The 25981-nt window shown below is 38.1% G+C and overlaps 1 protein-coding gene across 1 annotated transcript in view; it reads right to left on the bottom strand.

The window, feature by feature from the left end:
- The window catches only part of espn (espin), an 84065-nt gene extending 61507 nt beyond the window's left edge, over nucleotides 1-22558 (bottom strand). Inside the window, exons 1-5 of the mRNA XM_082189458.1 lie at nucleotides 22181-22558; nucleotides 21633-22091; nucleotides 17807-18000; nucleotides 1278-1464; nucleotides 42-224 (exon numbers count right to left, since the gene is read on the bottom strand). Coding sequence (XP_082045584.1) covers nucleotides 42-224; nucleotides 1278-1464; nucleotides 17807-18000; nucleotides 21633-21926 — 858 coding nt within the window. The 5' untranslated portion in view covers nucleotides 21927-22091; nucleotides 22181-22558. The remainder of the gene's footprint in view (nucleotides 1-41; nucleotides 225-1277; nucleotides 1465-17806; nucleotides 18001-21632; nucleotides 22092-22180) is intronic.
- Nucleotides 22559-25981: the final 3423 nt, after the last annotated feature.

Genomic DNA, 25981 nt, shown 5'->3' with positions numbered 1-25981 from the left:
ATTAATGTAAAGTAATTTTCATGGTGATTTCTTTTACATACCTCCAGCTCTCCATTCTCAGCAGCGTCATGAAGAGGCGTACCACCCCAGCTGTCTGTCACTATTTCCCCTCCATGCAGGAGGAGCCAGCTGAGAACCTTGGAATGGCCACGGCTGGCAGCAAAGTGCATGGCACTGGCCCCATCATTGTCTCTGTCAGCTAGGCTGATTTCTGTGAAACTCATCTATAGAAGCCAAAAAAAGTGAAATTCACATGAAGTCAGAAGTGGTTTGTACAGAAATACTAAAATGTCTCAACCCCCAAACCATAAGCCTGATCAAGCATCTATAGATATGATGTTAAACTACAAATATTAAGACAACCAGCTTTATGGGACTTCAGAATCCTGCTCACCATAGTAATCCATTTAGCATATAGTGGCTCAAATGATGCACCTTTAGGTTCGATTCTCAATACCGACAGGAAATGATTGAGATGCCTTTGAGCACATAACCCCCAATTGCAGCAAATGGCTGCTCCGGGTGTGTGTCCATGGTTTGCTGTGTGTTTATGTGTTTACTACTCGCTGCTCCTAATGTGTGTGCACTAACTTGGATGAGTTTAATGCAGAGGACAAATCATGCCAATTTTAGTAATTATACTAAATTAAGTAATTAAACAGAATGAGGGATAAAGTAGTCAAGTCACATTTATTTAGAAAGTACTTTTTACAATATAAATCCTTTCAAAGCAGCTTCACATTAATAAGTCAGTAAAATAGCAGGACAAAGCTATAAAGCAGCTTTACAGAAGATAATAGCGTCATTATTATTTAGCTCAATGTTATTTCAATTCAGTTTGATAACTGTGTCAGTATTGCCAAGTCCATTAATCAAGTTCAATTCAACTATAAGCAGCTATCAATCTCAATTTATTTAAAAATTTGTTCTCATCCTATAGTAAAACCACAGAAAACTCAGGTGTTCTAAGGAGCTAAAGCTGTCCAAAAATGTGAAGTTTTAGTTATTCAACAATAACGAAACAAATAAATTTCTATATTTTTCATTTGAAATGCTCACAGATTTTTATGTTTTTCTGTAACATTTGCTTATTTTTGCTGGAGCACTTGTACGTATATGTGGTATGTATATTTCAGCAGAGTGAAAATTATTTTCTGTGATAATCAGCATTTTCTCAATAAAGCTTAACTTGTGTTGAACCCGGGAAAATTCGATAACAACATATTTGAAATTGTATACTTTAAATAATAAAGAACTCATCCAACAAGGCAGCTCACCAGCCAGACAATGACAGTGTTGTGTCCCATTTGGGCAGCAGCGTGCAATGGTGTCATCCCATCATTGGCTCTGATACTTGGCTCCGCCCCGCAGTCCTTCACTAGGTACTGGACAACTTCCAGGTGGCCCTCCTGACATGCAAGGTATAGTGGTGTGGCACCATTCTTGGTTTGAAAATTGACAACTCTAAAACACAAAGAAAAACACAAAATCAAGGAAATTATAGCCCTACAATTAAATAATAGGTGATTAGAGATACAAAAGAATGTTTAATGTTGTTTCTATATGAACAGTACCTCTATCTTAGTCACGTAAACACCCTTCTTGGTATAAAAATGTGGAACTGCAGCAAAAACCTAACCCATCATAATTATATGATTCCATTACACGGGACTCCTGAATGTTTTCAATTGCAGCATTGCTGCACATTTTTGTATACTGATATTTCTGATGACAATATCCAGTTAAGACAGCTCTAAGTGCCAGATGATCGACAGCAGAAAGCAGCGAGGGGGCCCAACTAGATTTACAGCAAACTGGATAATATTTTAGAATATCTCACCACCATGATACTAGGATATTGTGAGTGTTGAGCCACTGGTTGCAAGGTGGATGCTTGTGGTGTTCTGAGTAGTTGTTAGTGTCATGTCATGTCTTGTTTTGGTTTTATTTCATGGTCTTGTTTCATGTCTCTGTCATGTGATTCCCTGTTCTAGTCTTGTGATCCTGCCATGTGTTCATTGCCAATGTAGTCATTGGTTAATTGTCTTGATTATGTTCACAGGTGTCCCTTGTCTTGTCATTTAGCCTTGTGTATTTAGCCATGTGTATTCAGCAGCCATGTCACCCTGTAGCCCAAGACCGGTTGCCCACTGAAGCTAAGCAGGGCTGGGCCTGGTTAGTACCTGGATGGGAGACCTCCTGAGAAAACCAGGTTGCTGCTGGAAGAGGTGTTAGTGAGGCCAGCAGGGGGTGCTCAACCTGTGGTCTGTGTGGGTCCTAATGCCCCAGTATAGTGACGGGGACACTATACTGTCAAAGAGCACCGTCCTTCGGATGAAACGTTAAACCGAGGTCCTGACTCTCTGTGGTCATTAAAAATCCCAGGATGTCTTTCGAAAGAGTAGGGGTGTAACCCCGGCATCCTGGCCAAATTTGCCCAGTGGCCTCTGTCCATCATGGCCTCCTAATCATCCCCATACACTGATTGGCTTCATCACTGTCTCCTCTCCACCAGTAAGCTGGTGTGTGGTGGGCGTTCTGGCGCAATATGGCTGCCGTCGCATCATCCAAGTGGATGCTGCACATTGGTGGTGGTTGAGGAGATTCCCCCCTTCTATGTAAAGCGCTTTGAGTGCTGAGAAAAGCGCTATATAAATGTAATGAATTATTATTATTATTATTATTATTATTATTCCATGTCGATGTCCATTTCATGCCTTTTTTTTAAATGTTTGATCGTGTTTTGAATAACATTAAACTGCACTTGGGTTCTGCAAACTTGTCTCCAGTGGATCAATGTTACAGTTAGTATGGCAGTACCTGCCATTGTGGTTCCAGAGGTCTGGACCTCTGTATTTTTCCGAGGTGTATATTAAAAGTCATGAAATAATTGCCTAATAATACCTATACTTTGCTGCTATAAGATGTTTTATAACGCCAAAATCTCATGAGCTGATCAGTGCTTCTCAATGTCAAAATGACTAAGATGCTGATGACAATCAAATCAAAGAAAGAGGTCATTATTGTTACTTTATACAGAGGAAGAGCATGAATTCCAACATGCTTCCGTTTTAACAGCCCAAAAGTGAGATGTAAGATATAAGATAAAACATTTAATATTTGTGTTACAATAAAAATGTTAAACAACCAACAGCGATATCCAGGCATGCAAACCAGAGCCATTTTCAGCATACTGGGCATAGCTTAAGAATGAACGTGTGCATGAACTAAAACATGGTAAAATAGGTTGCCTGCAGAAATATACAGGATTGCTGGTCACCACAAAAAGGTATGTTTGCATGTTGGGACCAGCATGAGATGCTGGTTGCTGGTTTGCTGGTCGCCAGCATGGGAAGCAGTAGTGTTGGTGAACCAGATACACCAGTTCAGTTTTGCTTGAGAACAGCATGACTAGTCTACCAGCTACACCAGCACTATACCAGCCCTAACCTAAATAAATGAGCCTGGACCAACATTGAATTTATGCTGGTTTATGCTGGATTTTTCCGCCGGGGTTGTGGTCAGGTACATGCACACGCACTCCTTTGCCATCCTGGGCTAAAGATGCCCCTATGGAAAAGCATATTCATTCTCCCAGGTGTGCCTTGTTTTCTTGTTACCCTTGTTAGCCCTGTGTCTATACTGTATATAGCCCTTGTCTTTCTTTTGTTCTCTGTCAATTGTTGTATGTAATGGTTGCTTGTGTTCCTTTTTTTCTTGCTTTCTGTGTTTCTAGTTTGGCATTTTGTTCCTAATATTAAAACTCCTGCAAATAGATTCCAGTTTCTGCCTACTTTCAATTGCTCCCCTGTTACAATGATATTTTTATATATTTACATTATTGACGACAAGATGGCAAAGTCTAAATACCTATAAATGCTCAATCACATTTCATTCCAAATAAAAAAAAAAGGTCCCAATATTGTTGAACCTCTGAGACAAATTGATACAACAGTCCAGTGTTTGCCTTTCTGAGGGGAAGCATCCAGCATTAATGTCTGTCCCAGATCCTTCCTCAAAGTCACAAGCAGGAGTTCCATGAGAGAACAGGATTCTTCCTATAAATACCATAAAGCTCAGCTTTATTTGGACACAGACTGACAAGGCATCAATGAGTCTCTTAAGAGGATCAGCGCTACTTCACTCACTGTATTCATTCGCTGTAATCACTGGCTCTTTACAGGGGACAAACTATGAGGATTGTTACTAAAGGAAAAGTTATTGTTGTTTTCTCTGTAGCTCATTTCCAACTTTACATATTTTGCTCTTGTATCCCCTCATCCCCTAAACCAACTATCTCGAGAAAAGTAATGAAAAGAATACAGTTACAGTATGTATCTGTGGCAAGCAGGACGAGGCCAAGGGCCGTGAGAGAATGGCGCAAGGCCGGTGACGTGATTACTGATGAGCGCCACCTGTGCACTGCACAGGTCTCGTATCTTGTACGGAGGAGCTTCGGAAGCATAACAGGAGGAGCGACGACAGTGAAGGATGAAAGATGACCAGGCCTGGACTTTACATTGTGTTTTATGATTATTAAAATACGTTGAACGTTCACCGGTTCCCAACTCCTTCTTCTCATAACAACATACCTTGCTACAGTATCTTTTATGTGGATTCAATATGGACTTTTCAGAATAGCATACTGCCATACTATTCTATTGTTCCAGCAATGTAGTATGTATACTGTGCAAATAATTTCTGTATAACCCTAACCTAACATTTCTATAGTGACATTTAAATCCAAAGTAACATTTTGTTAAATATTTTTTCAGAGAAAGTTGAATTAAAATTGCGATATAATATTTACAATTAGGATTGGGCGATATACTGGTAGACACGATTAACCGATAGAAATTTGTCAACCGGTAGAGATTTTGGACTATCATCTCTATCGTGGACTATCACTCATGTGACATTACTGTGCTGAAGAAAGAAAGCTTATCGTTTGCATGTGTTTTTAAGCATTGCGATTTAAAAACAAGTGATTTATAAAACCGTTGAAATGCAATAAGCAGCGAAAGAGAAGTCATTTCGCTATATGTGCGTGCTGTCCGAGATGTTTTATGAATGCTGTCAGAGACACGCGTGCACACATGAAGCTGTAGCTCATATGCCACATACATAAGTTTCAGGAGGGACAACCACATTTAAATGCAGGATTGAATCCACTACATTTTCGTTCCACGCAACATGACTCACTCCCGAAACTGTGGTGATTAGCCGCCTTTCCATTCCAGTCTGGCCAGTGCGAGCCAGGGCTCCAAAATCAAGTTGCGTTTCCACTGTCGGGCCAGTACCCCCGCAGCGATACCCTAAAACCCGCCCTTAACACACCCTCCATAGAACAGATGTCACACAACCTCACCGCTTCACCAACTGACTGAAAACTAGCTAGATCGCAAAATAAGCATGACATAAGCAAACGTTTGGTCCTTACTTAAAGACTTAAGATTCCAGCATCGATATTTGACCAATGTTTTACAATAGAATTTTACAGAGACTGTAATTTATTCATTTGTGTCAGGAGTGCACATTAATCAAGCAGAATCAAACTGGTATTTACCATTTCACATAAAAAGAGAACAATTGACAACTAAAATACATTACATCTATAATTTGTATTCAAGAGAAGCTATTGTTTCACCAATGAAACCAATAAACCAATATAAAGTATTGATGGTGTCTCATTCTATTCAGGTGCACCTACTTAAATTTATTTGCGATCACAAGAATGCACAAAACAACTCCATTAAGGCTTTTAAGTCCAAAGGCTTATACGTTTAGAAAAATATTGATAAAATGTCATGTTTATGTCACATTTCTTTAGACATTTAGAAAGAGTGAGCATTTATTAATTTTCCACGAAATGATGTGATCTAAGGAGGTTTGAGTAATCTCTTCTCACTATACTGTTATCCTTTTAGCCAAAGCAACAGAGGGAGCTCACAGAGAGATAGGAAGAGTGTAATTTATCATGTAGATGCATTAGTCAGGTATCAATAAAGGCACAGGGAAGAGCGAGATGGATAAAACATTAAACATTAAACATTAAATTATTATCGCAAAGGCATATGTAGCCTTCAGCATCCCATATAAATATTTTTCTGATATTTTAGTCTTATTTTCAGTATAAGGCATTTGGATTTATTTTGGTTTATTGTGGGCTTGTTTGCTGTTTTTCTAGGAAGATTTGGCAACATGAATGAGTCAAAGCTTGTGCCGCTTATCTTGTGATTTATTGCACCGCACATTAAAGTAAATGGGCTTGTGCGGTTAAATACACATACTTATGTGTTAAAATGCCCGTCTTTTCAAGTATTCTCATAAACACAGTCATTTATGTCTTAAGTGAACGTGAACAGTTGAGAAAGAAAACATCTTGGGTTACTTGACTGCAACCCTGTTCCCTGAAAAAGCAAGAACAAGATGCTGCACGAACAGCGCTATGGGGGAAACCGTCTTCGTTTGACCGGTTGTGAACACGTGTGGCAAACGTGCCCAAGAATATGGCTTAAATAACCTCTGATGATGATGTCAGAGGGTACAAATAGATGTGTGTGCGCACAAACCCTAACAGGGCCAAAGAGTAGCAGGACATGTGCCTGCTGACAGCTTTTCCTGCAGAAACTCCATCACTGAAACAATCTGGCAGTGGACTGGTTCTGCATGATGTATAGTACACCACCTTTCAAAGACATGCCACTTAAGGGCGTACATCTTTCCCAGATCTGACTGACTACATGGAAGGTTTTCGGTGTGGCTGGATGAATACCTCTGCTTCCTGATGTCCTGCTGGATGGTACCTGCTGGAGTTTAGATGAATACACTCCATGGGTGGATGTAACTCCCTTTACCGTCAGCAAAGCGGAGGAGGAGAACAGAGCCTGAGATGTGGACAGAGCCAACCATTGCCCCCGAGCGCAAGCCCAACTGTGACTCTGACCTGGTGTGTAAGGTGGCATCACTGTGTATTGCCATGGAACATTTAGTGGTATACGAGGGAATGGAGGAAAACCCTGACCACAATCCCACCGCTGAGGGTGAGCTAAAACTTGCCTCTGTCATAATAATATAATTATTATGAAGATTTGCATTTGCTTAGTCTCCCATCCCCGATGGTCCTGCCCAGCACTATGTCTCCAATCTTAGCTTCATTGTCACCGCTGGTCACACCCAGCTCTAAGTCTTCTATGTCTTCATCACCCCTGGTCTTGCCCAGCATAAAGCCTTTTTTTGTCGCCCTGTACAAAGTCTGTCATCGTCACTGATTCTACTCAGCCTCCCTCTCTTGCTTTCTTTTCATGATTCAACCAGTCCGTCGGCCCCGCCTCCGCTGGTACCTTCAGCCCCTCAACTTTTCCCCTAACGATCTCAGTTGTGTGGATCTGCCACGTGTCTCCAGCTCTGCCCAGTCAAGTTGATCTCATTGCTCTGCCTCAAGCTTCTATGCCCATCACTCCACCTCAGCCTGTCGACCTGTCTGCTCCGCCTTGGCTCCTCCCTCCCTTGGCTCCACCAGATAACATTGTCCTCATGCCTCCACTGCATTCGCTCGTCCCTCCGGCTCCACCTTAGTCAGACGTCAACTAGTCTTGCGTAGTCCGACCTTCAGAATGACGGCCCGCACAAGAGGACGTTTGACTAACATGTATTGCAACCAATCACAGTTCATTTTTTTCTGCATCATGTTTATGGGCGTGAAAATGTAAAGTCAATGTCCCTACAATAATAGACAGGGATGCATCTATAAAGTATTCATTCCAGAACATTGTGCAAGTTTACTGGAACAATGGAGCCGCGAACTGCACATACTTCACATACTGAAAATTCAGCGTTTAGTTGATCCTGGTAAGCGGCCATTGTCACAGTTGTAAACACAACGGCGTCCTTCTTTCACAAGGTGGTTTGGCGCCATGGAATTTGTTTCCAGGCGGACCGTTAAAGAATGTGACACACACGTCTACCAGACATCCTGTAAAATTCAACCAACCAGATGACGACTTTGAAACTCCTGAAGTGTTTCCAGATAAGTGTGCCATATGAGGCTGAGACTGGATGTCACCCTGCCTGTGCCATGGACTTACAGGCCTTCAGCTATGCTTCATCCCTACACCCATCCCGCTGCCTTCCTTCCAGCTGTGCTTTGGTCCTCAGTCACACTGGCTCCGCCTCAGACCTCTGGCACCCTGGCTTCACCTCGGATGCTTGTCACAGTGTCTCCAAAACTATCGGTGTCATTCAGTCCCATTAGCTCTCTGTCTGCACCCTGGTCTCCTCTTCCATCAGCTCCATCTCTGTCTGTCGTTTCCCTGGTGTCATCAGCCAAGATTCCACCATGGCTCCTCTCTCCATCGACTCCACCGAGGGTACAAATAATACAGCCAAAATTGTTTATAACTACTAATATTACTACTATTATTGAAGCATGGTGACCATGCCAAAAGCACCCATTCTTATAAAGATGTTTAACCTTAATTAAGGCCAAATTACCTTAATATGGGGACTTTTTGTACTTGGTGTTTTGTTGCACTGAAAAATGGCCTTATGTCCGTTTTTCTTTTCTCTGTCGTTTTCTCTGGCCATTATAATTATTCAATTATCTTGTGTCCTCCAGTATTTTAGGTTTCGTATGGGACAGAGGACGTTTATTACTTAGATATTTAACTGCAGCAAGCCCACTAATCTGTCACTTCACATCATACCTCAAGCTAGATACTGTTATAATCGCTAACATAGCGGACTCATGAAAAAATACATCGGTTATTATAATTTTTTTGACCCAACTAATTTATAAATGACTCAGCATCATCTGTATTAAAGAGAAAAGAATCACTTCATCCGATATTTAAAGTGAATAAAAATAGCCTTGACAGCCTACTTGCTGAGTTCCACAACTACTGAAGAACTTTGTTCTCTCCCACTGGACTTGTGTGTGTAAGTGAGGTACATAGGGAAAGCAGGCAGTGTACCAAAGCACTGTGAGGTAAGGGAGGGGGGACTCAAAATGTTTCTAAACGTAAAACAATTTTTTTTTTTTCGTTTGCATTTGTATTGTTGTACTACTTACACAATTATTTTAAGTATAAATCATTATATTGTTTACAATACACAGCGTGGTTTTTAATTATATTTTTTATGGGGGGACAACCCTCAGAGGTCCTAAGCAAGGCATGCTGGGAACTACACTTTTTGTTACGTCAACATCAAAAATCATTTCAAGCTAAGCTTGATTGGTTCACATTCGCCCTTCATAATATGTTATACATAATATTTTACAAATGCACAGACTTTCATTAATAACATTACTTTTTTGTGTGTGTGTGGCTATTTACAATTTAATTTCAAAGCTAAATTATAATTGAAGAATTTTTTTTGTCAATTATTCATTTTGCTTACTTATCATTAATAAAGACAACTTCAAAGGACCTTTTTAAAGTATACATGACATTTTTGTGTTATGCACTACAAAAAAACAATCCATAATAATTTCTGTCAGTAAAGGTAGCCAGTATGTGTTCTGCCAATATGCCAGTATGTGTTCTGCCAGTATGCATTTCACTCTGTCAAGTGAAAATACAATTTAAACAAAATTGTTTATTTAGTTTTTTTCTATAGAGAGTGTTATTTGCTTTTAGTCAAACCGAACAAATCAGGTTTAATGATTTGATTTTGATTCAGGTTGCATTGTGTTGCTTGCTCTCTTTGTTGACAGAGTACACACATACAGTCACACACAGGATTAAAGAGCAGAATTTAAGCCTGTGAGTAACCAGGTAAACAGTCTGACTGTGGAAACATCTAATTCAGCAATATGACAAAACAACACAGCCGTATTAGATATTCAGCATATAATTGGTGTTTAAAAAATATATTGACAACATTACCAGATGATTCAGATAAGAATGGGTTGTTAATCTAAAAAAAACAAATAGAAAACAAACAAACATTTGACTGTGGTGGAGGGACTTCCAACGAAAAATAAAGAGATGGTGAATTTTTAAAACAGGAAGAGGAATTAATCAGGGACTCAGTCATTAGGAAGTGATCAGACATGTGAATCTTTCATGAGTGTAACCCTAACAGGCACAGTCATCCGTGCCCTGGGGGCGCACACACACACACACACACACACACACACACACACACACACACACACACACACACACACACACACACACACACACACACACACACACACACACACACACACACACCAATAGACTTATGTAATGACCACAAATACACATACACATTATTTATATGGCTAAAAAAGAATTACAAATTAAAATACATTACATCTATAATTTATATTCAAGAGAAGCTATTGTTTCACCCATGAAACCAATAAACCAATTTAAAGTATTGATGGTGTATCATAATCAACATTATTTTCTAATTTACAGTCTATATTCTGTCTATACAATCTCTACATAAACAATGTTTGTAATGACATCATAACACTATTGTATGTTCACAAAGATCCCTGACCTGATACAGCCTTATTTGAGGCACAGCTGTCCTTCCTGTATGAATAATTTAGGCTCCAGTGAAAAGGTAACAGAAGCAGCTGTCAGAAGATGTGGCAGAGCAAAGCACTTCAACCAACAAAGTCCCACTTGACCTCTTTTTCACAAGGCTCAGTTGATCAGCTTTTTTAAAATGTAATAGTAATGTTCTCTCAAGAGGTAGACCTTGATAAAAGAGAACATGTCAGCCAACTTTAAATGATACTAGGAAGTAATGGAAACACACTGAAATTGGGCAAAAGGACACATTTGGAATTATGTACCAGTAGCTCTACTCCTTGCATTTACAGTGAATGTCCTGCATCCAGATAATTAAATCAGTGAGCTGAATTTGAGAATTCCATTCTGAAAGAATCATTCACTTTCTGTTAACTGAATGAACAGATTAAAATAATCAGACTCTGCTACTTCTCTCAGAGGAAAGCTTAGGGAAAGTGCGTAGCTATACCAGAAGTGTAGATGGGACAGTCACATATTTACACAATAACTTCCGTTTTACACTTCCAGCAATGGCCGTACGCACATTCACAAGAAAGTCGTGTTCTGGCGGAAGGGTGACCTCTGAAACAACTTAGGACGTAGCTTCTCTTCTCTTTTATTGAAATCCTCTCGACATTTTTCTTTAAAACTTCTTTTTATTTTAGACTTCTAATTCGTGACCAGCATTTTGTCTTGCTCTATCTTGTGCACTATCTTCTTCGTGCTCTGGAGTTTGACAGATATCAAAGGGTGAACAATCTGAATTAACTTGACTAATATATTTAACACAAATACAGTATATCAACAACACTGTCATTTTTGATTCTTACACTTTATGACACATGAGGTAATTGAAGCAAGTTAATGCCCCTAATCTGTATTAGCTGGTTGTGTAACGTCCCCCACCCCACCGCCCCTTTGTGGCACCTTATGTTTACATTGAGTTTTATGACCAATGCATTCATGTCATTAGCTTTATCACCAGAGGACCATGTCCTCCTCGGCCTGTGAGAACAAGATATACATGAGCAACACCCCAATTTGTCCTCTTCTCATAAATCACTGGTTCATTCCCTTTATCTACATCTGTCCCGGCACATTTTCTTCTTTCACAAAAGACACTGATACCCTAATAATGCCAACAGAGCGCTTCATTGAGCAGTCAGTCTTACATAAGGAGATAAAGCTTGGTGTGTCCAGCCATGTTCAAAAGACAGTGAGATAGCATTAGACAAAAGACAAAATTGTGCACTAGTCTTCTGCTTTTTTATGCTCTATTATATATTGCATGGTAAATGAAAGTTGCCTTATGTTTTCACATATCTGCAACAAGATATGTTTTGTTATTAATGTGTTGTTTTAACTTTTCACAGCAGTAATACAGTGTCTTTGAATTTTATATAATTTTATGTTATGTTATTTCTTGTATTACAGTAGTGCAGGATGATGTCAGAACCCGGAAAACTAATTCGCCGCTGGTTCCTTCAAGATTGTCCTATGGGGTTTTAAAACAGAGCTCTCGTTTCCAGGTTTTGGCATACAAAAATGCGTCATCCCTGCAACACTCTATGAGTAATGAAATATTTTAATTGACGCCGGTCCAATTAATCATCATTCTGCCTGTAGGCTCCCAAATCTGTAGTGCATTTTCTGCTCAAACTATGGAAGCTTGTTTCCGCCACAGAATAAAACATTTTAAAAGATAATTGCGACTTTTTATCTCACAATTGCGAGTTTACATCTCGCAATTCTGACTTTATTTCTCAGAATTGCGAGAAATAAAGTCAGAATTGCGTAAAATAAAGTCGCAATTGTGTGTTATAAAGTCAGAAATGCGAGATATAAAGTCAGAATTGCGAGATATAAAGTCAGAATTGCGTGAAATAAAGTCGCAATTGCGACTTTATATCACGCAATTCTGACTTTATAACACATAATTGCGACTTTATATCTCGCAATTGCGACTTTATTTCTCACAATTGCGACTTTATATCTCGCAATTGCGACTTTATTTCTCAGAATTGCGACTTTATATCTCGCAATTGCGACTTTATTTCTCACAATTGCGACTTTATTTCTCACAATTCTGACTTCATATCTCGCAATTCTGAGAAAAAAAAGTCACAATTCTGACTTGATATATCGCAATTGTGAGAAAAAAAGTCATAATTGTGAGATAAAAAGACACAATTATTATTATTTATTTATTATTCAGTGGCGGAAACAAGCTTCCATATCAAACAGCTCAAATCGTATGGATTACTTTTATGATGGCTTTATGAAGCTGAAATTTTGGGTGAAATGGAGGGAGAGAAATCTCAAGAGTTTCATAAAAAAAAAAAAAAAATTGTTTTAAAGAGGAACAAAAGTCGTATGTGTTTGGAACGTAACAAGGGTGAGTAAATTATGACAGATTTTGTCATTTTTGGGCAAACTATCCCTTTAAGATGGTATGACATATTGAATGGTACACCTATAATTTGTTTTCAAGCAATTTCAATTTGGCCTCTATCTGTTTATTGAAATAAAATAGTTTAAGAGTAGGTATGATGTCACAATATTGGGACATTAAGCTGATTTGCCTACCCTGCCAGAAGTATGTGGCTAAAAAAATCTGTGAAAATGGTGTGTTTCAATTGCAAAATAGCTAGGTATGCAAGGAATCGAGTGTCACCACCATTAGTGTCATTTTCTGCACTCCCCATTAGGTCAGCCATAGTGTTCTTGTCGACAGCTGTGCTATGGCATTGTCAACATCAGTAAGCTGCTTTGCTATAAATCATCACAACAACGCTATGTGGCACCTACGTAATTTTACCCACCATGTCAAGATTCATGACCCCTGACCAAGAGACATTCCCTGTAATAAGGAAAGGACACAGATACAATACACGTGCCCTGACCCTCTGACATGAGAATGTTATCTCTACCCTCCAAAAGCAACCTTATCATCACAATGCAGAAAACTCCTACATAGCGGACCTCTATTCAAGAGTATTTGTTTACCTCATTAGTTTATCACTTGTGTGATACTGACAGTCACCATTGAGACAGGAATACACTGTGCTGAATGAGCAAAAGCAACATCTCTCTTACTGATTAAACTTTCAGGGGAGTTTACTAAGGATTAACTGATAGCATTGTTTATTTGCAGCCACTGTCTGTGTTGTTTTAGCACCCAGTACGCTAAATGTATTATGCAAATCAGATAACAACACAAACTGCTGAACTTCAATTTACACAGCACAGTGCTCCATATTATCGGTCAGTTTTAAATGCTAGGTTGTGCACTGTAAGAAAAATGGAAAAGGTACTGGTGATTTTCTGTCTGGAGGACATTATCCATTAAGTTTACTGACATTTCCTTTAACCCTAATACACTACACAATGCAATGTGTAATTCAAAATACAGGTGAAACCTTAACCCTATCCTATGAAAAATCAAGATGGAAAATTCCTTTATATTAACCCAGTACATTTTGCCCTATGTCACTAGGACAGTACATTTAAAGGTATAACTTTGTACCTTATCTACCCCTAAAAGGTGCACCTTAGAGTGTGGCAATATGTATCCTTGAGGTATACAGTTATGAACCATTTAGGTTCAAGATATAAAGATGTAACTTTGAGGGAACTGACAGGCCGTTGTTCCTCTAAAGGTTTAAAAGAGCTTAATTTTATATGCCAACTCCTAAAAGTAAAGGTTCTTTATTAGCACAAAGAATCTTTAACATCTATAAAGCCTTTCCATGCACAAAGGGTTTTTTATAGTGGAACAAGTTTCTTCACACTTTAGAAAAAAATATATTTCTAAGAACTATTCACTGAAAGGTTCTTTGAGGAAGCTAAATGGCATTGCTGCAAAAACTTTAAGAAAATGCTTAAACTATATTGCAAATGTTTGTGATGAAATACCACACGCAAAAGTGAAGCAATTTGTTTAAATTCAAAATGTTTAGTGAAGTTGCGCCTCAACAGTTTTGCATTTATCCTGCTTAAAGTCAATGTGACATCAAAACTGACCTTATTTACTTAATACACATTCTTGGTCTTACTGTGCATGGTTCATAATCACACCATATTCCACATGATCTTAATATCAAAATGTGTCAACTTGTTGAATGATTTACCCTTTTGATCAAATCCCTTTCCCTTTTCAACATCTCCCCTCTAACCACTTCCATTCTAGTTTACAACAGACTTTTACAATCCAATCAATTATAGGATAAAACAGTCCTGATGTCAGGAGTTTGATGTGTTTCAGTGTGTTTTAAAGTGCCCCTTTGGTGAAAATCAAGTTTTTAAAGTTGTTTATATGTCTATGTGGTGTTTTTAATATGCTCTAAGACAAACCATGAGCAAATTCTTAAGTCCACACCATTGCTGAGTATTTTCTCTTTAAAACTGCAGTGAAAAAAAGTCAGTCTCAAAAAAGCGGTTTTAAATCGCTTGTGTTTCTGACGTCACAAACTACCTTGTAACACCAGGTAATACTTATCCCATGCGAATAGGGCATAAGTCATGTCTTCCTTCAGTTCATTTTTCAATCAATCAATCTCAAGGTGTGTTTTGTCCATTTCCCTGAGTTCTCCTGTAATATATTTGGATTAAATTATATTTTGTTAGAATTTTCGTCTTTGTGCGCTTCCTGCCAGCAGACACCTGAATTATATTTGTATTCTTATGAATTTCCTGTTTCACTCACTCAGCCATATCAAAGACTGTAAATTACCAAGTCAGTTCACTCGTATGAATGGGAGAAACTGCAGCTCGCAATATGGCGGCTCTAGAAAAGGAAGGGCTCACTTTCTAAATAAAAGGACCAAACACCAAGTACAGTCATCACATCACTGCTGATTACACACTTCCCACCTGAAATATATGCTGTTTTTAATGTTATGAGTGAGAAGGTCTGCTCACACCCTCACAAAAATTCAGTGTGATAAATAATTTCCTAAATATCTACAATATGGACAGAATCAATTGTATCACTTAAAAAGGACATCCAGCAGTAATAGCAGACTAAACTCAGCGTTCAATGATAGTGGACATTGATCTTGGCATCCGGCTGCAGTGCAGACTGTATAGCAATAAACATGACAGTCCTCATATACAGCAGGAAATGAGGTGTAATCATATCTGTCTTTACAAATAATTATGCTCTTTTGAAGCCAAGAGCCTTTCCTGAAAGACTTAACAATTTTTCATATGAATAGTGTAACATTGCTGGACTGAATGTTGGATATGATGTAGTTAGTGTTTACAAAGGCAAGCATGCAGCACTATTCATGTTGCTCATATTTACAAAAAAGCTCAAATCCCAATTTTTAGTTGTCGGAAAATTAAATGGGCAAAAATAAATCCCAGTTACTGGGACCAGAGCCATGTCAAAAGACCAGAATATCATAGAGACTTAGTGGACGGACTCTTTTTACTCTTTATACCAGCGTACCAAGCAGCCATCAGAACATTCTAGTAACCCTGTCAATCATCCACAATTCCCTAATATTGTGAGTTTCGCATGGATAAGCACCACTCAAATTTTCTTCATATAAAAAAAGTAAAACTGTCAAAGTAAAATCTGATTCTGCTATTGAACTGTAAGGTTAGGAAGCAATAACAAATATTAACTTGACATTAAACTATTAGATACATTCATGAGGCAACTTCCTTTATTGTAAATTAATTGGTTTAAAGAATACTAGGAGGTTTCGAATCTGTTTGAATAGTAACGCTTATAATACCAGTGTTGATAACAATGAACATGATCTTAAAACAATGCATATGTTATCTCAGTAAGAAGAAAAGAAAGTCTGTTGCAAAGAAATTATGTTAAAGCTACACTGTGTAATTTTTTTACGTTGATTCTTAGCAAAAAACACTTTGTTCTTTCAAAATGATATGTGTTCATTAATGTGTAATTACTTCTACCAACTAATCAAGTATTCTCGTAAGCGTAGAATCTGCCATTTAGAATACATACGAGCGAGTCGCTCGAATGGCGGCAGCCATGTTGCGCCTCCATCTTGAAAATACATTAGCCAAAGAGGGACATACCTGGAAATTCAAGCTTCGCCTTTCGCGTTTTTACACTCAGTGGCACCGTGACGAATGCGAGGGGGAGATCACTCGCGACTGCCAGCAGATTTGAAATAATACGGCCACCGTAGGAGTTAAAACGCCCTCGAAATGGGAGGGGCTAGAGAGTAATATTCAGTTGGTAGTCATAAACAATTTCCCCGCTAGATGGGAGAAAATCCTACACAGTGTAGCTTTAATGCATGCTGATATAATGAAAGTAAAATGCTTTTTGCCAGTCATCAATAATGTAAATACAATCCATCTTTGTCACAAAGACTGTAATAAACAGATAATCTATAAACAGATATTTCTTTGCCCTGTTTAACTATGTCTTTATAAATTTTCACTTGTAAGATTTTATTCATTTCCATGAATTTCATTTATCTCAAGAAAATGTCCAGATGCAAATTTCTGACTGGGAGTCAGTGTAAAGTTTGAAAAGCCTGTGGCTACCCAGGCTGGGCTTTTCTGTGAAAAGAGTCCTGCAGAAAATAAAATGGTTGACAAAGGAAACAACAAAATATATAGAATATCACTGCTTTTCCGCATATAAACAAAACATTTCATGGCATGCCCTATGTGTTTATACCTAAGAGCCACTTGTTTAAGAACATTCACTGATCTTAAAGTTCCCCTGTGGTGAAAATCAAGCTTTTAAATGTTGTTTATTTTTCTATGTGGTGTTTTAATGTGCTTTAAGACAAACCATGTACAAATTCATGTCAACACCATTGCTGAGTATTTTCTCCTTAAAACTGCAGAGAACCAAAGACAGTCTAAAAAATGCGGTTTTAAATCGCTGGTGTTTCTGACTTCACAAACTACCTTGTAACCAATCACGTCAATGTGTGATCATCAACGAGTGGATCTCTGAGCTGGTGCGAGTGAGTGGAGGCGGGGCTAATTTGCATATTCATAGAACCACGTATACTAAATGAAGCAAGGGTGTAGAGTTGCATTTAAGCTATTTTAAGGCATGAAAAAAAAAAATTTCAAGGACAAAACGTCATTTTGTTGATCAAAGATGAGTTTTAAGGGATACAATTATTGACTACAGGGGGACTTTAACAATCACTAGTCTAATAAGATTGTGACATGTTTATGAAAATGCTTGGATGAGAGTCAAAAAAGGAAAATACAAAGTCCTGCTACTTAGGATGAATTCTACCAAACACAATTATTTCACACTCACACTATTACACACTGTATGATCTTACTTTGGGCTGTGTTCCAGTAGCAGCCTGAGCGATGGCAAGTCCCCTTTAGCTGCAGCATAATGAACAGGCAATGCACCCGTATCCGTGGCAACAGTAGGATCCCCTTCCCCACTTTTCAGCAACCAATCAATGATCTCATGATGGCTGAAGCGAGAAGCCAGATGCAGGACAGTGGCCCCTGAGCTGTCCTTATCCTGCAAACAACACAGTTCATAATAAATAACATATGTTAAACTATATCAACTATAACATTCAACTGGAATTCAGATATGTAATTCTATGGTACATTTCTCTATTATTCAAGGGCATACCTTCAATAAAAATCACTGACAGGGACCATGGATGCATTTTAACAGATTTATTCATATAAGAGACTATATTTTTATTAGCAAATCATTTTCAGCACAGCCGCTGACCCAGAGTCTTTTCTGGATCATATTTAACTGGCCAAAGTTTTGTAGTCAATCAACTTCCTGTGCAGGTACGAAACACAATAATGAAATGTGAAGCCCTGCTGTAGGTGTCCCGCTCCCCATTGATGTCAGAGATAACTTCCACTACTGCATGTACACAGAAGGAAAAACGGACAACAACAAGACCTCTACTTTCTCATTACGGCAGCTACATTTTAGTTTAGGGTCCAATTCTCACTAGTAACTAGCTATTGACTACAACTTTTGCCTCAATACAATTACTGCATATTAATAGCTAGTAAGGTAGTTGTTAAGTTTAAGTATTGAGAAGGATTAAGGGATGTAGAATATGGTCATGCAGAATAAGGCATTAATATGTGCTTTATAAGTGCTAATAAACAGCCAATAGTAATCCTAGTAATATGCATGCTAATGAGCAACTAGTTAATAGTGAGAATTGGACACTAAACTAAAGTGTTGCCATTTGTTTGTTTTTTTTGTTTTTTTTTGTTTATTGAAGTGATAAGGTAAGATGTACCACTAGACCTAATTATTGGATATAGACTAACAATATGAATGTTACTTTTACATGTAATTTTTTCCCCACAAAGTTCTAGTATCTGCATTATAATGGCAGGAAAAAAACTACTACATGTTGTTACTATAGAGTTAGGATTAGGGTTTGGATTAGGGTTAGCTGCATGTAATTATGCATAATTTATAGTTATTACTACAGTAACAACATGTAACGTGTAACAAGAGCACTGTAATATAAAGTGTTAACAAAATGTTCCACCTATTGAGAATGATGTAGTGTCATCAACACTGTTCTGTCATTAATTACTCACCCTCATGTTGTTCTAAACCCATAAATCCTTTGTTCATCTTCGGAACACAGATATTTTTGATGAAATCTGAGAGGTTTCTGAACCAGCCATAATACGTCATTGCAACTTTCAAGGCCCAGCAAGGTAGTAAAGACATCATTAAAGTAGTCCATAGGACTAAAGTGGTTCAACCTTAATGTTATGAAGCGACGAGAATACTTTTTTGTGCACAAAAAAACAAACAAAAATACCGATTTTATTCAACAATTTCTTCTCTTCCATTTCAGTGTCCTACATTGATCATGTAGTAAACACAGTGCAGCACTTCTGGGTTCTGCATCAGAACGCCGGCTCATTGGCTGGCTCCTGCGTTAGCATTAAACGCATGCATCATGGTGCTAATGTGAACAGCGTCGGCCAATAATGAACTGGCATTCTGACTTAGAACCCGGAAGTGCTGCACTGTTTACACTACCTCAACAGCGTAGGAGACTGACATGAAAGAGAAGAAATTGTTGAATAAAGTCGTTATTTTTGTTTTGGGTTTTTTTGCGATCAAAAAGTATTCTCGTCGCTTCATAACATTAAGGTTGAACCACTGTAGTCACATGGACTATTTTTATGATGTCTTTACTACCTTTCTGGGCCTTGAAATTTGCAATGATTTTGCTCTAGAATTTCATCAAAAATATCTTAATTTGTGTTCCGAAGATGAACGAAGGTCTTACGGGTTTGGAACAACATGAGAGTAATTACTGACAGAAATGTTATTTTTGAGTGAACTAACCCTTTAATTCACGTACTTTCAAACTAAATTATAATCACGTACTACACATGTGCTTTAGTATGTTAGTTAACACATGTAAATATGTGTACTACTTTAAAGCTAAAAAGGTATTTTAGTAAAACTTTTTGACAATTATTGGTGCACTTTTTTTTTAAAGTGTGTGCTAGGAAACATAGTTATGAGTTATTTCAGTAAATATTATATTATATACAAGAATTCTTCTTTTTCACAAGGGCCCAATAAAGCTTCACAACAGATTATTGAACAGGCGATTTTCTGACGCATTTAACTGGAAGATGTTAGCCTGGCTAACGTCAGACCTCTTTCTCATTGAGACGTGGTCTGGGAACCACATGTTCATTTTCTCGTATTTGAGGCGTGGTTTACGAATGCCCAGAGCCGTTTATTGGACGCTACGAATGTCTATCAAATGCGCCTGTACGTAGCTCATAGCCAATCGTTTCAATTATACCAGATGATGTATGTAGAGCGACAGAAATTCGACAAGGAAGAAGACGAAATAAACTTGCGTTCTAAACTACTTAGAACCATGCTTAGAACACTATCTAAGGCTGCATCGAAAGGTAACTTCGCGTCTGATGCCATGTTAGATCCATAGATATAAACAAACTGCTTCGGTGTGTCGCATAGACGTTGTCATCGTCTTTCTGCTCCCTCCCCGTTCTGTGATTGGTTCCCTCGCTGAGGCGAAAATCTAGTCCATGGAATCCAGGCTGCCTAGCAGCGTGAATAAAATCGCGCTGCGCACAAGGCAGCATGGGGAAGCCCAGGATAGGAAGATGTATAATCTGTATAACTCAATTCCAGTGACTCAAAATAAAACTCCTTGTGGGCCTGTGCTGTTTATGGAAGCTATCTGAGACAACCTGAAAACAGCAATTAGACAAACACACTAACATGGCCCTTCTATCTCATTCCACTGAAATCTTTCCTTCCTTTTGTTTGGCATGGGCAGGTTATATCTATCTGAACGCTTGTAGCACTTACAGAACACACTGGCTTCATTCCATAATTATACTCACTGCATGAATCACACACTTGACTCCATGAGGACGGTATTATCCACAGCCCGGGTCAAGCGGCTAAACTGAAGTCACACTCTTAATAAGACCTCAAGGAACACTGTTGAGTAAATTCTTTGACCATGAGACTGAAGGTTAGATGAATGTTATAAGGATCTTCTACTAATAAGATGGGATTTCTTAGCATACGAGGTGACGATTAGGCCATGAAAGCATTTTATGCACCAGTGTGGATGCTTTATTAGACAGAATAAAGCTTAGTGATTTTAAAAGCCAAATTTGGCATAACTGCAGGGTTGTTTGAGGACTGAGTACAGGAGATCCAGAGACCCTAAAAGCCCCCCCAACCCCCACCCCCCATTTACTCCCCTTCATGTTGTTCCAAACCTGTATGAGTTTCTTTCTTCTGTTGAACACAAAAGAAGAAATTTTAAAGAATGTTGGTAACCAGACAGTTGATGGCACCCATTGACTTCCATAGTATTTTTTTTTTCGTACTATGGAAGTCAATGGGTGCTGTAACCGTCAACTGTCTGGTTACCAACATTCTTTAAAATATCTTCTGTTTTGTTCAACAGAAGAAAGGAACTCATACAGGTTTGGAACAACTTGACGGTGAGTAGCTTAATGACAATATTTTCATTTTTGGGTGAACTATTCTTTTAATATCAGCATAATTTTAAATAACTGTTTATATATAGCCTACATGGACACTGTAATGTAAAGTGTTACTGAAAAAGAAAGTTAAATACTCACGGCCGCTCGACATCCTCCGTGCGTCACGAGCCACTGTAGGCAAGTCAGGTTGCCCGTGGCTGCGGCGTCATGAGCAGGACTCGCGCCGTTTCTCGCCAGGCTGTTCGCCGGTAAACCCGCTTCCTCAACCAAATACCGCAGACAGGTGAGCTTCCCTGCTCGAGCGGCGTGGTGTACGGGAGTCGCTCCCAGCACATCTTTCACATCGCCGTTGAGTACTTTCTCCGCTAATTGTACTTTTAAAGTTTGAACATCCCCTTGCCTTGCTGCGAGAAGTGTCCTCTCAATCACCATGATGATGTATCCTCCAAACAAATGACTATTAGCGCACCATTAAGCGTCAGTTAGAAGTCTTCACTACAGAAAGCGTTCTCAGCGCAGCCTCCCGTAAGCGAGTTACATCGTTCTGTCCATCCCTCTTTGTTTGAATCACCAGAACATAACGGTATAGACATATATCTAAGAAATATATTCAGATGATATAGTATTAATCAGTATATGGCATTTTGACAAAAATTACCTTCATTTACCGCGTAGCTCCTACCTACAGAAAACCAGCCACGCATTTCTTTACGGTCTTCTTTGAATGTATCCACTGGCTATAGGATACTTTATATTCCACCTGTTATGTCTCTTAACTAAACATAGACACAGGGTAAACTAAACAATAACACCGCAAAACCAATGCGTCTATAGGGTATTTGGCTTGTTGTCAAACGGTTCGTTCAGAAGTCTTGAGGGACTGAACTTGTGAATAATCCATTAAGGGGAGGAGAACTGACATGTTGGCCCCACTCAAATCGGCTCAGATGTTAAAGGGACAGCGCTTCGTGATGACGTTGTTTGGTTGGAGCCTTCGAGTATCTCATGTTTTCTAAAATAAAGGATAGGCCTATTAATTTGATGCATATTATAGTATTTCTTATTGGTTTGTCATGAGTTTATGTTTCTTTAATCGACATGGTTATTATGCAGCAGAAGAAGACATAGCCTAGATAATAGTTTATTTTCCTCTACTCTTCATCTACTTAAGTATTCAATAGAAAAAATGTAGATTGCAAACTCTAACATAGGCCAATACTCATTTATAGCTTATATGTATCCGATATTAATGTTCATATATAATTTGGAACGGGCAGATGCAACCGAGTGATAGGCTATAATTACCTCAAAGGCCTTACCAACAGATGGCAGGCTCGCACAATATTTGTTGTACAGTGGTAGCCAAAATGTCAGCAATATAAAACAGCCTATTTTCTTTTACATTTTAGAATTAGTTTGTTCCCATATCACGTTATTGTATTGTCGTGGAGACCTGATAACGTTAGCTAGGCCTACGTGTTCTTTACAAATCGCTTGCTCATTATTTTTCATGATCACAAAATGTTTCGCCAAAAATAATAAAATATAGACAATATGGATTTTGGGTTCTCCAGACACTTGGGTTTGTGCTTGTTTGGTTGGTCACTTAATTCGAAGTTAACGGTATATGTGCATGTACTCATTTAGCACTTGTCCATCTTAGGCTATAGGTTATGTTGGCTTAAACATCATGTAGGCCTAAGGGTAAAACTGTTGCAGTGTCTTGAAAAAGTATTCTTAGCAATACGTATGAACATCAATGTTTGTGAGATTTATGTGAACAGTTGATCTACAATCTTGAGTCACTGAATAGTGAAGCTGCGACATTCTAAACGGGGTAACTGTTCTCATCAGAATTGGGTGGGGGAAAAAACAGTCAGTTGTTCGGAATATTATTATAATTGACAAATTATAATAATTCATGATGTTTATTTGATTGATTTTTAACAAACCCTTGTGTTAGATGTAGCCTACATTTTAAACATCCCTGTTTATTTAGGCTATTTTGGGGGAATCAAATCTTAATTATGTGGTGTCAGTGGTGATATTCAGTAATTCATTCATTATGACCTACTTTCAATTAAAATATGGATGCCTCAATATGTAATTCATAATATTGATACCTTTCAGAAGAATCTATTTGTCTGTGATTCTGATTTAAACTTGTCAAAACGCATCATAGGCCTGATTTAATATTGTACATTAAAGTCACCTTTAATATGTGTAATAAAACACATTAATAAGAACTACATCAAATATGATGTATAGCCTACATTCTGTAAAATTAGATGATTTCATGGCCCATGACCCTTTTTTTTTTTTTTTTTGTGCCATGACAATTAAATAAGTAAATGTTTCTATTTATATCTCCCATAATATATTGACTAATTTTTCCCTATTCTAAACTTTTGTAAATGCACATTGTTCTTAAGGACATCTTTCTTATATCCCTCATGCATCAGGTCTATCACGTGGATGCACATCGTCTAGGGCAGGCCACCACTTATTTATTTATTTTTATTCTCGAATAGGACTAAAATGCTTTAATAGTGTTTAGGCTATGGTGTTCCTTGCTTCCGATAAACTCTGAAAATACTTGAGATAATTGAAATTGCCCCCATTGGATTTACTAGAAGTTTGAGGCTCTCGTTAATTTACAACATTGTACTTAGATTTTGTTTATGGAAAATTAAGAAAAAATAAGAAACTAACTAGGCTATTTCGTGAGTAGAGGCCTACGTCTAGCGCTCCAGCCTACTTCTTTTTAATCGAAACACAACACCCCACAGTCAGTCTCCATATGCTGGACAGCAGTTGTTGGAGCTGGCGCGTGATTTACGCTGACATCTCCCATTTGGCGTCAGTCTCGTGCCTGGCGCGTGCCATCCTCATCTATTTAACTATACAGAGACGCACGAGCCAGGCTTATTAATGGATAATCCCTCAGGGGCTGTGCGCAACATGTCTCACAGGACAGCTTAGATCTTTGGTTGAGTGACTGTTTATTGTTGAGCAGTGCTTACAAAGATATATATATATATATATATATATATATATATATATATATATATATATATATATATATATATATATATATATATATATATATATATATATATAACACAGTTGCATTTACCTTACATGAGGTAGGCAACTCGGATTTCATTAAATATTTCAAATGTCATAATTTATATTTAAAATGCATTTAACCAAACTTATCTTTGTAAATTAACTATGATTTATCGTGGATATTAACTTTCCAACAGAACACTGTATAAAAGTAGTAACCTGCTATGCTTACTACGCTGTTAATACTAGATTTAAAATTTGTAATGTATTTATGTTGGGGAAAAAACAATAAACTTTGATATTTTAAAATGAAAATTTTCAGTGTAGCTATACCCAGTTGTTTTAGCTAGTAATAGGTTCTATACTTGTCACAATTAAGTGCATATTTTAAAGGTGGTGTTCCTTTGACCCTGGTTTACTGATTCACTTTCATTTAGCATCATGTTGTGAACATCTTTGTGTAAAAAAATGTAGGTCACGTCAACCGTTAAATGAGCTTTGTCTTCTCTTCCTCAAACGGATAGCTATTCAAATTCCTCACAAATTACTCGTGTGAAAATAGGCTACCAAGTTGTCCTACAATTCAAATAGATAATCTAACGGTCACTTTCTGAAAGGCAGAGGGCGTGGGAGCATGGAAAAAAGTGGAATATAAACTGCACGCGTCGAGCGTGTGACAGTTATTCAAATTTCCCTCCAATTAGGCCAACCGAAACTCTATTGTATTGGCCATCTGCTGCCGGTCCCGCATGGGACTGTTCTAGGACAGTTTTTAACCTTATCCATGAAGAGTAGGAAAACTAGACACTGTAGCTTTGGTATGGACAATCTGCACTTCGAGCCACATTAACATGTTTCACATAAATTACACTCTGATTCATACTAATCCCAGTTTTTATGAAGGATAGGCTATTTTCCGATTGATTGAAATGCAATGCATGCAACATGTCCTACATGCATTGCACACAATATTTGTTTGTTTATTTATGTTTTTTGTTGTTGTTGTTTTTTTGTTGTCTATTTATTTACTTCCTTTGATTTTAACGTTACAGCGCATCATGGTGGATTTTAATAAAACAATATAGCTTTGGCTATATGATTTATTTTATTTTTGTTTTATTTTATTTTATTTAAGATTTTGCAGCCTGAAGTATATATTTTGGTAGTTCAATTTTCTATCCTATCTCAAAATTCCTACGCAAGTTGTTTATTTGCCGTTCCTTCACACCACTGTGGCTGTGGGCCATCTGCCACCCCTGCACGTGTCATTCATTAGCACAGGCTCAGGCTGTAAGAAAGAGTGCGTGAATTAATATAGAAGACTTTGAGTTTGTGTTATAGCATATGCCCCTATTGTTTGAATTGAAGTTAAAAAGGCCTATATGCAACGGTTATCTATTTCAACAATTCCTCTCAAA

The sequence above is a fragment of the Leuciscus leuciscus genome (genome assembly GCF_965113295.1).
Source record: "Leuciscus leuciscus genome assembly, chromosome: 13".
Classification (NCBI taxonomy): Eukaryota; Metazoa; Chordata; class Actinopteri; order Cypriniformes; family Leuciscidae; genus Leuciscus; species Leuciscus leuciscus.
The sequence above is the reverse complement of the archived record's forward strand: the minus strand, read 5'-3'. Positions and strand labels throughout refer to the sequence as shown.